Source organism: Seriola lalandi, unplaced genomic scaffold (genome assembly GCF_002814215.2).
Source record: "Seriola lalandi dorsalis isolate HSWRI2012SDOR001 ecotype SW California unplaced genomic scaffold, Sedor1 jcf7180002054591, whole genome shotgun sequence".
NCBI lineage: Eukaryota > Metazoa > Chordata > Actinopteri > Carangiformes > Carangidae > Seriola > Seriola lalandi.
In genome coordinates this window covers 1,799,422-1,814,087 of record NW_019525144.1, presented here as the reverse complement: position 1 = coordinate 1,814,087, position 14,666 = coordinate 1,799,422, and the positions used below count along the sequence as shown (strand labels likewise).

The following is a 14,666-nucleotide window of genomic DNA, read 5'->3' as shown; positions in this document are numbered from 1 at the left end:
GTGGGGGGGGGGGGGGGGGGGGTGAAAGTCAGAGAGTCAGACAGGGACACAGGAGCAGGCACTCATCTGGATTTTGGGTGTTCACAGAAGAAATGGGAAAAATATGTCAACTGATTGCCTGCTTGCATTTTTTGTTCCATGTAGTACGTGTCCCGTTTTGTGTTATTCATATCTGTCCTTTGGTTTTCTATGTAAATGTTTGTCACATGCAACCTTGTGAGTGTGTGAGTGTGTGTGTGTGTGTGAGAGTGTGTGAGTGTGCCTGCCTGCCTGCCTGTGTGTGCATGTGTTGCGTATTGATTCAGGGCTCTGGCTGGTCTTGTCGTCCCAGGGGCAGATCTCTTGCGAAGCCGACCCAGTTCTTTCACATCCGTCACTGTAATTGTAGCCGCTGGCCTGGTTGCTTGAGGCCTGGGACCCACACACATATTCACACACACATACACACATACACACATACACACATATGTGCACGTGCAAGCACACGAATGACCCAGGAACTGCCAAAAGCATATCCGTGATTACTAACCAATGGTGTTTTGTGCCTTTTGCTGTTCGTCCTTCTCTTCAGCCAATAGCGTGCTCTGTCAGTGTTTGCTTACTTGTGATAACCAATGACTGCTGTCCTACCACACAAGGAGTCAGGCCAGTGAGATGTGAGCTGAGCTCTCTCACTGAAATTTTATTGTTTACAATTTATTGGAAATTACCTTGGGTGTTTTGCACATGTTGCCTATAGTTTGATTGTGATGATGCAAATTTATGGTTTGTTATAGTGCTGTAGTATGTGTGTATTAACAAGCAACCCCCTCCCCCTTTGCAGTATTTTACCTTTCATTCCTTTCCAGCAGCTCCCAGTGTCCCTCCTCCTCAGCATCCTCCCTCCATGTTCTCTGCTCTTATGCATTTGCTCCTCTTCCCTATTTCGCATTTTCCTTTTCTTCCTCTTTCATTTCTGTTCTCTCTCTTTTTTTATGATATACAAGACACTGTTAATATTTCTCACCAGGTCCCTCTACCCACTAATACCTCACCATCTATCCCTGCCTTCCCTCCTCCATCGCTCTGTGTCTTATCTCTTCCTTTCTTTGCTCCCCTCACGCTGCGTGTCTCTTCTGTTTGCTTTCCTCTCGCTTCCCTCACCCAATTCTTTGCTCTTTCCCTCCTTCTGTCTCTCTTCTGCCCATGCTGACCCTCCCGCTTGCTGAATGCAGTGTCGGTAATAGACACCTCGGCAGACGGATCAGTGTCTCACCACTTGCGTGCTGGGATAGATTTTCCAAAAATACTGCGAAGGGTTATCTCACCACATATGCATGTGGGTCTGCGGATTCAAACACACACACACACACACACACACACACACACACACACACACACACACACACACACACACACTCTCTTTCCTGTGTGTGTGTGTGTGTTTGTGTGTATAGAGGTTTACATACCGTGCATGCTGGCGTGTCAGATATGGTCTTACCCTCTTTCAGCGATAAGCTCTAGAATTGCAACTCTGATTCCCTTCTCTCTGGAAGGATCATGACCTCCCCCCAACCCCACTCCACCACTGTGTGTGTGTGTTCGGTGTTTCTGGTTATGCATGCACATGTGTGCATTTTGCCTATAGGACCAATCACAATCCTGCAATCTGCAATCCTGATTATGCAGCATTTCATTAAGAGCAGCAGATGCGTCAGTGAATGAGAGGAAGCAGTGTAGAGAGAGAAAATAAGAGAGAGGAAGATAAGGATGGGAGGCAGAGGGAGGGAGACAGATAATCAGAGAGAGAAAGAGAGGAAAGTCAACACTTAAGTATGTGTGTGTGTGTGTGTGTGTGTGTGTGTGTGTGTGTGTGTGCGTGTGCGTGTGTGTGTGTGTGTGTGTGTGTATGTGTGTGTGTGTGTGTGTCCCTCACAGCACTTGAATATTTGTCCTTTCCCTTCATGCATGCTTCAATGTGCTGTCACTATAACTCTGTCTGCTATCTTTTGTCACTTTGTATTTGCTTGTGATGTGCTATTGGCGTACGTGAGTGTGCATGTGCTTGTGTGTCTGTAATCCCTCATCTGTTTGTGTGCGTGTGTTTGTGCACGTGAATGCCCTTGTTTGTGTATCTGTGTACTCGCCTCATTGCTGGCTATGTGACCCTTTCCGCTTGTCTTAACAGTTGGGTAGATTTGCAGCGCTGAATCCATTACAGTAAAGATGTTTTGAATAAAAAAAAGGCCTAGAGAAGGCAGCTGTGGAAATATTACATTGCACTGTGGGAGTGACATAGGGTGAATGAATAAGCATTCACAAGGAGGGAGGAATCAACAGATTTAATAATATCTGTTTTGATGCTGATGCTAATGACGCCTTTCATTCTCTTACCCCCATTTTTTATCTTATCTGGACTCTTATCCCTAATTCTCTGTAAGTGAACCATGGTGATAACATCACCATCAGTTTTGCAGAGACGGCATCATCATCATTGTTCATGGCTTGATGTCATTCCAGTCCACTGATTCGTAACTGACCCTCCTTCAGAGTGGACAGTTTCTGCAGTAATTGTGGTGTGCCATTGTTATTTTTGTAACGTGGAGGTGTCATGGTAACAGAGATGATAGCTGTTGCCAAGGTGTAAGCAAGTCTGCCTCAGTGTTACACATATAGATAGACACAGATAAGTATGAGTATGTGCGCATGTTTTCTTTCTGCATATCGTTCCCCTTTCTCTCGCTTTCCTTCATTAGGCAAGATAAAGATTTGTTTTCCCTCCTGCTTCCCTTTCCCTCTTTTGTCGTTTTTATTCCTGCGTTCCTCCCGTGTCACTGTGACACTGTGTTGCCTCACTTTGAAGTGAAAGGAAGGAGCGAGAGGAGAGACAGAGCTGTGATTGTGGGAGAGAGACAGAAAAATGGGAGGGTAGGGAAGGAAGGAGGGATCAGTGGGAAGAAGGGGGATCACATGACTCACTGGGTACTTGAAGGCTAAAAATAAATGTTGGTCACTCTCTCTTTCTCTCTCTCTCTCACAGACACACACACACACACACACACACACACACACACACACACACACACACACACACACACACACACACAGTATTGAAGATATATCGTTGAAAGGAGCCAGGTTTTGGGTTTCAGCCGATGCTCACCTGTCTGGCCAAGCAGATGCGCATAGGGAGACTGGGACTATAGGAGGGGTGTTTGTGTGTTTCTATAGTATCCATGGGTATGTGTTTTTTCTGCATTATTGGATTAATCTCCAAGCATTTTATGGTGATATACAAGGTGTTTAACAGCTACCCCCAAACTGAATGACAGTTTCCATAAAATAATCAGATGAAATTATGCAGTTGTTTGAAACCAGTCCTCCCTTCTACTTTTCAAATCAATCAACTAGAGAAAAGTCAGTGTCAGAGTAAACCCCCAGTGGCCTCTCTGTAGAAAAACTGCTCAATCAGTTCACATTTAGTAAGATATAACATTACGCCTAACATTGACAAAAACATCTGAAATCAAGGTCCTCTAGATTTCTGCCAAAGCTTTCAGCAGCATCTCTTATCCGTGGATTCATCCTCTGCAGCAGATGGAATTTGTTCAACGATGACAGCTGAACCATCTCCATGACAACTGAGCAAATGACTGATATCACTGATAAAGACCATTAGGAGATGTAGCTGAAAGCTTTTCTTTTTTTTTCTTTTTTCAAACTACTATTTTTAAGGTCAAGAATGAACTGTCCCCCCCAGCACTGACATGTGGCAATGGCGTGGCGTAATGACACCTGACTAATACCTGAAAGTTTTTACTCTTAAGACAACATTAGCTTTACAGACTGACAAAACCAGCTACTTCATGATGTGCTTACAGGTTTGACTTGGAGATTTTTGTCATTTACACTCAACAGTCACCTTTAGCTAGCCATGAAATACCTGCCTGAAAACAATGTGATGTAATCAGCTGGATTGTTTACCTAGAAGAAGACTCACCACTCTAAACTAAAGTTTCATTGTTATATTCGTTAACATTAATCCTCTTTAATGAAAAGATTCAGCTGGCAAAAATCAGCAGTCACCAGATAAAACTTTCAGCTCTTAAAACGTTGTTAATAATGTAAACTGTAATCATAAACTGCAGCTGTTGCATTTTTAAAATGTCAGGGTTTCGATGTAAAAACGATTGATTGTTGAGCCTTGAAAGAACCTTCAGTATGACTAACAAGGGTAATGGACTCTGCAGAAAGCGAGGGCATTCTTAATTACAGAGTAGTGCATCCGCCTCTGTCTTCTCCTACCTCTTTCTCTCTCACTTTTTTTCACTCTGCCTTTTGTATGTCCTTTTCAACCTATGATTTTTCTTTTTTTTTAATGACCTTTCCCTCCCTTACAATCTTCCCCCGTTCTGTCCTCCCTCCTGTTGCATAGTTATATTAAGCAATGTAGGCTATTTGCCTTCCGCACAGACATAGCAGGTTGCTATGGCAGCTCTTGTTAGTGATGACTTTGACTGCCTTTTTTTTCTATCTATGAAGTTATTGAGAATTTTAACTGTTTTTATTACTGCTGTTTAAATAGCAGACATGATATTCTCAAGAACAATAGCATATACTGTGATAATGGGTACAGCATTTTGGTAACTTGGTTGCCGCCAATGCTCTGCAGCACACACACTAAATGTTACCTCAGTAATGGAGCCATAATCATAATAAAGAGCCCCTCTAATGGTAGGGCTTCATCTCTGCATTCAAATCTGTAGCTTTGTGTGTATATATAGCGTATGTGATTAGAAATATGTCTCTATGTTTAGTTCTGTGGTCAGGATGTCTCCTGGATTAGAGCACTTTTACATAATGTGTAGTACATAGTCTAATGTGTGTGTCTGTATTACACTGGATAAGATAAAGGCAGGCATTACCGTATGTTATGAGACTCCCAGCAATACTCCAGGGGCAGTTTTATCTCTGACACCAGCCACCTTTTGTTTCTCCTTTGAGGAGAAAGCAAGGGAGTTATCAGTCTCATAATTCTTCCTCTGTTGGGAACCAGCGGAGGGTGACGGTGTCTCAGCGTCCTGGATGGTTTCATTAGACCCCTGGGTTCTGCGGGGGGTCGAATGGAAACGTATGGAGGAGGACTACTTAGCTGCTGGCCACAGAGGATGTTACATTCAACCCACTACATCTTTTTAATTAAAACTCTTAATTAAATTGAAGCAGAGCAATTGCAGCACCCTGTTGCAGTGTGTATGGTGGGTGAATTCGTGTGGATTAGGTTTAGGACATCAACCGAGGTTTATTCTAATCATCGATTCAATTATTGATTGTTTAAACAGATTGATTGAACTGTGCTTAATATCACAAGTTCCCACAGGATGTTTTTCAAACTGCTCATCCTGACCAACAGTGAAAAGTATGAAACAGATTACATTTGAAAAGCTGCAATGAACAAAAAACTTTACTTTACTTTCCAATTCAGCCCTGTTCCAAAAATAAGTTGGTATTGGTCCGGCTAATGGCTGTTAATATATTTGTTGTGGAAAAGAACAGATCAGCCAGTGTTATGCTTATGCTATATCAGTGTGGGACCATAAACCCATTTTGTTCTTTTCCTTTAATGTGTGTGTGTGTGTGTGTGTGTGTGTGTGTGTGTGTGTGTGTGTGTGTGTGTGTGTGTGTGTGAGTGAGTTTTATGTGTCAGTGAAATGAGTGTTAGGACAATATTATGTGAGTGATTTATTAATGAGGAGAGAAATCTGATGACCACAATAAGTTGGTCAAGCTGAGTGAAGATACAAAGCAGGTATATATAAGATGTTTAAAGTTCATCCTCTTTGTCTAACTCTTTTTTTGTGTGTGTATTTAAGTACCGTTCTCTGTGAGGTGTTTGTTCTGTCTCTATTTCTGTCCCTGTCTCATGCTTTTTTGTTTTAGCTTTCTATGTCTGCCTGTGTCTTCTCTGTCTGTCCCTAAATTTGGTAGCGTTAAACTTACAGGACGTCAAACTACAAAAAGCCAAAGAAATCACACACATACACACAGAGCACTACACCCTGCTGCAGTGCGGTTGCAGACGTGACACAACAGAAACTGACAGAAAAACAAGCAGCAGGAGAGAGAGAGAGACAGAAGGGGAAATAGAGGTGGGGGTCTGTTGGGGTCACATTTCGAAATTTGGAATTTGTCTTGTGACGGCAGTGATTTGCAGTGTTTAGACAATTTGTAAGCAACTTTTAATTTCATCACTCTGAAATGCAATCAAACAGGTCTCTGGAACTGGAAGGTTTCTCTTGAACGGACGATGTCTTCCTGACTTCTTAAAAGTGCATTAAAACTTGAAACAGACCACAAAAATGACAGATACAACAACATGTTGGCGAATACTTTATAGTAGCTAATAACAAATCCATCCTTTATTTGGGTTTTCATACCGACTGAAAGGAAGGGCTGCAGCAGGAAAAATCAGCATGGAAGGATGATTCAAGTCAAATAAAACAATCAAGTCTACAGAATGGTGTCTGTGTCCATTGAAGCCTCTTACCTTTTCAGGGGCTTACTCTGCAATAAGGATCACTTCCCTGTAGGCCTACATTGTTTTCTCTATGCTCTATAGTAACATTAATATTAATAATTTTACAATATAGTATTATCGTCCTTAAACAAATAAACACATGCTCTTCAGTAGAGGATTAAAATGGTTGCTTTTTTATCATTCATTTTCTCTTCTTGGTAAAACCAGTTTCTCTGATAACTGGTTTATGGCAGAAAATATGCTGTTTTCACCAGCTTTAATTTTTTAACAAGAACTGTTAGCTCAGTATTGCAACAGTTTCTTATCTCATTATGTGTTACAGTTATTACTCAAGTGGTCAGAATTACCCAGAACTTTGTTACCTTGAAAAAATGCAATTTTTATGAGTAAGAAGGAATTTCCATGAAAAGTTAGATAAAGATATGTATGAGGAACTCTTAACTCAGCCTGCAGAATTCCTGTAGAAATGTAGTTCTTGATGAAGTAATGTTCAGTATGACTGCACTTAGCATGTGTCAGGCTGGTTGACTTACTAGCATAGACATACAATGACAAGTGGACTGTCATAAATATGGTATGAAGTTTGAAATCCTAATCTGGGCAGCACAGAGGCTACATACTTTGAATGCTGACGCCAAGAAATAGATTGTTTTAGACAAGATGGTTTATGACATGACAAATGCAAGAGGTCAGTGTCCCACAGCCTGCAAAGCAGCTGACAGAGATGCACCACTCAGCACATTTAAGTAGGTTCATATGAGAGATGTGTGTTCAGCTTTTGAATATTTAAATATGCTGCATCCATAATAAAGTAATACATCACAACTACAGAAACATTTGAGACAGTTTTGCGTGCCATGAGCTAACAAGGTGATTACTAAAACTCTTCCTGTGGCTACTGTAAGATTTGACAGAATTAGATTGTTTTATGGCACAAATGAATGTTTTTTGGCATTAAAGAGGAGGAGGGACAACATCAGCAGGTGAAAACCCAATTTCTAACTCATTTACATGAAAAAAAATGCAAGGGACAACCTTTTGCTGAAAGAAAACAGGAAGCCACTCTGTATATTGTAAATGAACCGACCAACCATCATGGAGTTTAGTTATGAATAGAAATTCATACACTGTTGGGCAGAGCGCATGCAAACAGGCAGATATTCAGAAAAGCAGCTTAGATCAGGCCAAAAACGTCCAAACAGTCCTGAATGATAACAGCTGACTGGGGTAGCTCCACATGTGTCTGCACAATTACACTGGTTTCACATCATGTAAAAATGCTGCCGTCAGTTTAAACCAGGTAAGCAGAACGCCTCTCATAGGACACACACACACACGCACACACACACGCGCAGATACATTAAAGTATTGTAAAGCATAGCAGCCAGTCACAACTCTTTGTTGTCAGTCTGAGACTTTTTCAGAGTCAGGGAGATTTCAAAGTTGACTGCAGCAGAGGTTTGTTCAGTGGAAGGTGTAAAATGTGATTTTCTCATACATTTAAAAAAAAAAAAAGAATATGCCCTATCAGGCTAACATACAGACAATCACAACTTCCCACGCAGCTATGGGCACTTTTGTAATCCAATCCAGTGGACTAGCATGTCTTAAAAGTTTTTAAGAATTACACAATACACAAGTCCAAACCATATGAGCGCAGGGAGAACATCCAAACTCCAGAAGAATCTGCTTAAACCTGACCAGACCTCAACATCTCGACTCAATAAAGCATAAACCCAGTAGTATCACATTTTTTGTCTTTCATCTTTGCAGTATCATGTCAAAAATACCCTGTGATTGCAGGGGGCTACAATGAAAAGTTATGATTTTAATATCATAAATATGCAGATTTCTAAACAAAAGTATCTAATGCGGACAAGAATTTAATTTTGGTCTTGGTATTTGTTGTAGCGTACTGTGTGTTCTTCTTTTTCCTATGCTCTGTGTGTCAAGGATTAAATGATTTGATGTTCCAGGGGAGAGGTGTTTAAATGACATGTCTTTTTTTAATGTGTGCATGCTCTTACAGGACTAGTTACTTGTGCTTTCCTGTCTGTACTTGTGGAGAGTTTGATAGTTGTGTGTGAACTATCCATGTCGGCCATTTGCATGCAAGGCTGGTTCCACTGCAGAGGAGAAGAGAGGCCTGACGCTCTGATTGGTGCAGGAGTTGCTAGACAACAGATGTCCGGCCGGCTGAGAGGTGGACTACCTGTGGAGGAGGGAGAGAGAGGAGAGAGAGAGAGAGAGGGAGAGAGAGAGAGAGAGTGAAAGAAAAGTGGAGGTGGAAAATGATGGATGGTGGGAGTGAGGGAATTGTATGACCGACTGTACGGTTAGTTACAGTACAGTGAAAAAATACAACCAACCTAACATGACTTGCCTTTGCATGTGCCTTTAAAGCCGTGTTTGCAATAGTGACTTTATTGCTTCAAAGAGAAACTGTTTATATTATGTCTTCCTAATGTAGGTCTAAAACAACATTGCCTTACTCACACAAATATGCTGCTACAATAACTGTAGCTACTCTAATGTTACTTGAGCATTAAAACTCTTATCTATGATTGGTTCACAATGCAGAGTCCAAATGATTACATTTGAGTAAAAGACCCCATAAACTCTTGTTCATGGACCACCACTGCTATTTGACCACCTGGCACCATAAATCAGCTGAAAACTGGGGCTCAGTGTTTTCCGCTGGGTGAGACTTTTTTTTTACTCTTTTTGTGATGGTCGACTTCTATGTTGAAGAGCTCTGATATCCAAAAATCTTACGGCTGGTTGCAAAACATTGCATCCAAAAGACTACATCTGAATGGGAGAGAATGCACATGAATGCAACATTCTGTTTCACAATTTCAAATACATTTTCAGAGAGACATTTGAAAAGAACACAAAATAAATACATAAACATCTTATTTTGGTTGTGGGCAAATGTATTTGTGTGGAGAAAGGCTGCATGCTTCCCTTTAAAAAAATCTGGACCAGTCCAACTTCAACAGAGTGCTGTATGCTGTCTAGTAATTTGTCTGCTGTAGATGATGAATTATGAAGTGGAGCTGGTATGTAAGACAGTAAGGAAGTTTTACATGAACACAGGATATCTGATTATTTACATACAACAAATGTATCTCGATAAAAGATTATGTATGCATTATGTATATTATTATTTATACAAACATTTTGTATGAATATTGGTACGCATGAGTCATTTTGGAAACTGATGGACGGCCACTACAGTTAGAAATCTGACAACATGACTAAAGTGAAATGCAAAAGTCATTTAAACTCGCCACCAACACACACATCAAAACCACTGTAGCGCCAATGCAGCATGCAACGTGATGCTGTTGGCCTAAAATTAACATTCATATATAACCAAAAAACAAAGTGACATAAAAATGAAGTGACAGATTAAGAAAAGTGGAAGATTTGGATAATAAAATGAATCTATTAAATTAGCAAAGGACAGTTTGTGTGTTAGACTGAGAGAAGCAGAGGGAATTATGCACTTTTCAGTAATATGGTAAGACTGAGGCAGAGATGGAGAGATTAGTGACCTTGCTCAGAGGGTCCTGCTAATCATGAAATAATGGCTGAGCTGCCCTTGTTTCTGGCTCTGCCTGTCAGGCTGCCTGTCTATCTCTCTGCCATTGTGCTTATCTGTACAGCTGACAGTATACTTCCAACAAGAATTTGGCATACTCTCACAGGCAGTATGGCGGAGTTGTGACCACACAAAAGTGCTGCATTGGGGTCCGTTTGTAGCGTTGTGTCGCGTGCGAGCCTTGTGTTAAAAGTTTTCGCACAAACTTCTTCACCAGCCCTGTAGTGTCATGTGATCAGTTGTGTTCGTCCTGTGGCCTTGGCTTGCATGTTTACAGTTCATCTGCTGTTCATTTGTCACTACTTACTACTCTTGGTCTGAATCACATGCTGCACCTGAATGGGCACTGAGTTTTATTTACTGATCCTTACTAAAAGTATATGCAGAAAACCTTACATTTTACTCTTGTAAGGAAAGAAATTATACTTAGTGAGTTAATTATTTTGTAATTTTAGTACTTTTTAATTTGATGGATTGCATTTACTTGGATGGCAGGATGAGAAAGAGTTTTAATAATCTCACTTGTTTTAAAAGATCATCAAACTGACTGGCACACGCTGCTTTCATCTCCTTTTCTGTACCACGGCAGAAACTTCTTCCTCCTGTATTTTTAGCTTTTACTGTACTGCAGCCACAGCTCGTGCTGTATTTGTTTTGCATTTCACTGTTGGGATTTTATTCTGGCTTCATCTTTTTCACTGCGACTGATAAACTCCACCCGCTGCTGTGCTCACGCAGTCCTTCAGTCTCAGCACTCATATTGTACTGGCATTTTTACAGAGCGTTTGAGAGCACGCCAAGTTAAATTTAGTTTAAAGTATACTGGAGCCTTAAGTTTGTCTGTGTGTCTGTCTGTGGCTTCCTATAGGTGCACTACACGAACAAACAAACAGATACCTGTACCTATAATGGGAACAAGCTGCTTGGTGTTCTTTGTTGGTCTTGCCTGTGAGCTGCACTGAGTCCACAGTTGCCATAGTATCAAGAAGAGCAGAGGAAGGAGACAAGGATGAGAGTGAAAAATAGGCGTCCTATTTTATTTGAAAAAAAAAAAAGAAAGTAGAACCCGCTGCTCTTCTTTCTCTCCCTCACTTTCTCTCTCTCTCTCTCTCTCTTGCTCTGTATGTCCCAAGGCAGAGCTGAAATGGGTCGCCCCAACACCATAATGTGTCGCTCATTATAACGACTGCTGCTCAGACTCAGTTGTTCCAAATCAGTCACTGGACTATGGTTTCTTCTGAAGGGGAGATTTGAACATTACTTCTTGTTCACAAAGTCAGATAAGATCAGTCTGGTCTCACAGAGGAGAGATGTGAAATGCTTCGTGGGATGCCATGTGACCAGCCTCTCGGTGGTCACATTGCTGCAGGAGTACAGTTACCACTGTAACTGGTTTCCTGTCTGTCTCACCCTGAAGACAGTGTTGTGTTCAGGCCATGAAATTTGGGTAATTAAAGAAAGAAAAAAAGTTTGAGGAATTATTATTTGAAGGAATTAGTCTCTAATGTATAAATGAGTACATTGAACATCAAACTGATTATTCTACATGTGGTTTTGCATACATTTGCCATGTATGTATATTTGATATGTAATATCAATGGAGGATAAAACATTTTCATTAATTTGTGAACACTGATTTTCAACTAATTTTAAGAATGTTAATAGCATGAAAGACTTTTTGATAGTTACATTTTCTTTGGGTTAAGCTTCTGAATATCCTTGTGAATTTATTTTGTCCTCAGGTTAGCAAAGGGAACTTGTAAGCTCATTGCAGGGGCTCATATCGAGCCAGACACCGAAGGTCAACATGAACCCACTGTGTTTGCTTTTCACTGTTGCCTGTCTGTTTGTGGCACATAACCAAGCACATATCAGGTCACATTATTTTTGTCAAGCATTTCACTTCTGATAAGGAAAAGACCAGGGCTGATGCGAAGCCAACACACAGACAGGCACGACATGCGCACAAACAAACACACATGCAGTAGTGTGAATGTCAGGTACAGAAACACACACTGACGCTGACAACGATGCCCAAACACTGTGTCCTCCACTGAGTCAAAACTAACTTGCAGCCAACTTCATGTTAGATGATTCAGAAAGCCAATCATAGCAGGGAATAATGAAGAGTATTAAAAATAACCTGTCTCTGTTTCTCTCTCTGTGTTTGTGTCTCCTCTGTTTGTTTGTTTTTTTATTTTTTCAGATCATCAAAAGCTGGAGAGAGAGGCGAGGATTTGCCGTCTATTGAAGCACCCCAACATCGGTGAGCTGCAAGTCCTCGATGCTCAAAATATGCACACACAAGAACACGGATACAAACGAAAACACACATACTCTGTTCAGGTCTCTGGTGACTCCTGCTATGGCTATTCATCTTCTAGATACAGTTATGAGAGAGCAAGCGAGAGAAACCAAGTGTGTGTGTGCGTGTGTGTCTACACAGGTATCTAATGATGATGTATCTGTGTGCTCTCCCAGCTGCGTCATCAAAAAGACACGGGAGCACTTCACCCTCCCCCTAAACCACTGACCCTCTACACTCTTTCCTCCTCATTATGCCTCTGACAGAAGCTGTCTCTCCTCTTTTCTTCTGTTCACACTCATCCTCTCGTGTTCTTTCTTTCCTTTGCTGTCATTAATTGTGATTCCTCAAATCAGTTCTGCATCAGAGCTGCAATTCCAATCGTTTTTCAAGATATCTCTGCTCTTCTAAAGTTTGAGAACAACTGTGACGGATCATTTTGACTCCCAGATGTGTTATGTTAAAAGACAATATATGATATATTGGCGGAAAACAAAGGAATTATATGGGACAATTCTTCTCTATTATCAGGAGTCACATTTTGAGGGCATTATTGACTTCCTAATGTCAATACAAACTCCTGCGTATGTTAATACCTCAGATTAACACAGTAGCAATTTCAGCACAGCTGCAAGGATCAAGGCCTAACGTGAAAGCAATTCAGAAAGTTTATTTTCTCATATTAAATATTTATACATTTGAATGGATTTAAAGAAAGCATTAACTAGCTGTCCTTAAATCCAAGTAGTCAAAGTCAGAGTTTAAAGTTTAAAAATCAGCATTAAAAAGTTTTGATCATACATTGATCTTAATAACAGCATGAATCATCATATTAAGTGGAGGTAGAATATATTATGCATTGCAGACTCATTTAGCTACTTGATTTAATTTGTGTTTCTGATACACCTGACTACTAACAACTTATTTCTGAGACAGAGCAAAACAAAGGAAGCTGGAAATTATGAGTATTGACCTAAGCGTATAACCGATTTCTCTTTTATTTGTTTTTTTCCTCTGTTTTTTTTTTTTTCTCTTCTCTCCTGTGATCTTTTCTCCACAGTACGGCTCCATGACAGCATATCAGAAGAGGGTTTCCACTATCTGGTGTTTGATCTGTGAGTAAGAGACTCCCACATACACATTCTAATTTGACATGTCCTCTTGAGTTAGAGCTAGTCTGTGTGATGGTGCCTAGGTGTCCGCTTAGCAAACTCTAACTAGACCACATTTGAATTGATGAAGAGCTGGTGCAAAAGGCTCTTGACCTACATCCCCTGACCTCTATTGCACATTCATAAAACTCCAGCAAAGAAACATGTAACCACCTCTTGCACATTCTCACGCAACCATTCATGCACACAAACAGACACATAACATCAAGTTTATAGCTTGACCTAAATTGTTCACTGGTGTAATAACTGTACGTTTTGTAAGGATGTCTACACACACTAATATTGTCTCTGTCTCCCCACAGGGTGACAGGAGGGGAGCTGTTCGAGGACATCGTAGCCAGGGAGTACTACAGTGAGGCTGACGCCAGGTAGCGCAAACCCACATACACTGCTGAGCACAGCAGCTGTTATGCATCTCTGTCTGTTACTGGAGAGAACAACTGTGTGCACCTTTATACGTGTGTGTATATTTGTGTGTTTCACATATGGTCGTCTCAGAGGTGTGATGCAGCTGCCTTGTCTCTGAGGCATCTCATAGAGTTATTTATAAAGGTGATTAACGACACAGAGCCTGCGGCATTAATCATACTCATAGACGGAGAGAGGGAGAGAGTGTGTGTGTGTGTGAAAAAAAGTGTTTGTGTGTGTATGTGCTTGTGTGTGTGCATCTGTATTTTTCTTGTCATAGACTTTGTTTAGCTTTGGTTTGTCCATACAGTGTAATACATTATATCCTGCGACTTGCCGTCATGTGACTGAATGTCATCCATCAAGAAAACAGAATCACTCATAAGAAGTCTAATGAGAGGAACATATGATACATTGTTATGAGATTGTTTCCTCTTCTCCTCCTCTCAATTAATTTCCCTTCCCGTCTCTTTTTCTCTACCTTTCTCTCTTGCCTTTCCGTCTCTCCTTCCATTTGTTCCATCACAATCCTGCGCTCGTTCATTACTCGCCTGCCCTCAGCCACTGCATACAGCAGATCCTGGAGAGTGTCCATCACTGCCATGTTAATGGGATCGTCCACAGGGATCTGAAGGTTTGTATCACCACATCCACGGG

General features: G+C 40.9%; 1 protein-coding gene across 13 annotated transcripts in view; it reads left to right on the top strand.

Annotated features, from left to right (window-relative positions):
• Positions 1 to 14,666, top strand: part of camk2d2 (calcium/calmodulin-dependent protein kinase (CaM kinase) II delta 2) — a 34,543-nt gene that overhangs the window by 4,022 nt on the left and 15,855 nt on the right. For all 13 annotated transcript variants that reach the window (XM_023419084.2, XM_023419082.2, XM_023419083.2 and 10 more), the window contains exons 3-6: positions 12,331 to 12,390; positions 13,490 to 13,544; positions 13,904 to 13,969; positions 14,571 to 14,643. In XM_023419084.2, the coding sequence (XP_023274852.1) occupies positions 12,331 to 12,390; positions 13,490 to 13,544; positions 13,904 to 13,969; positions 14,571 to 14,643 (254 nt within the window). The remainder of the gene's footprint in view (positions 1 to 12,330; positions 12,391 to 13,489; positions 13,545 to 13,903; positions 13,970 to 14,570; positions 14,644 to 14,666) is intronic.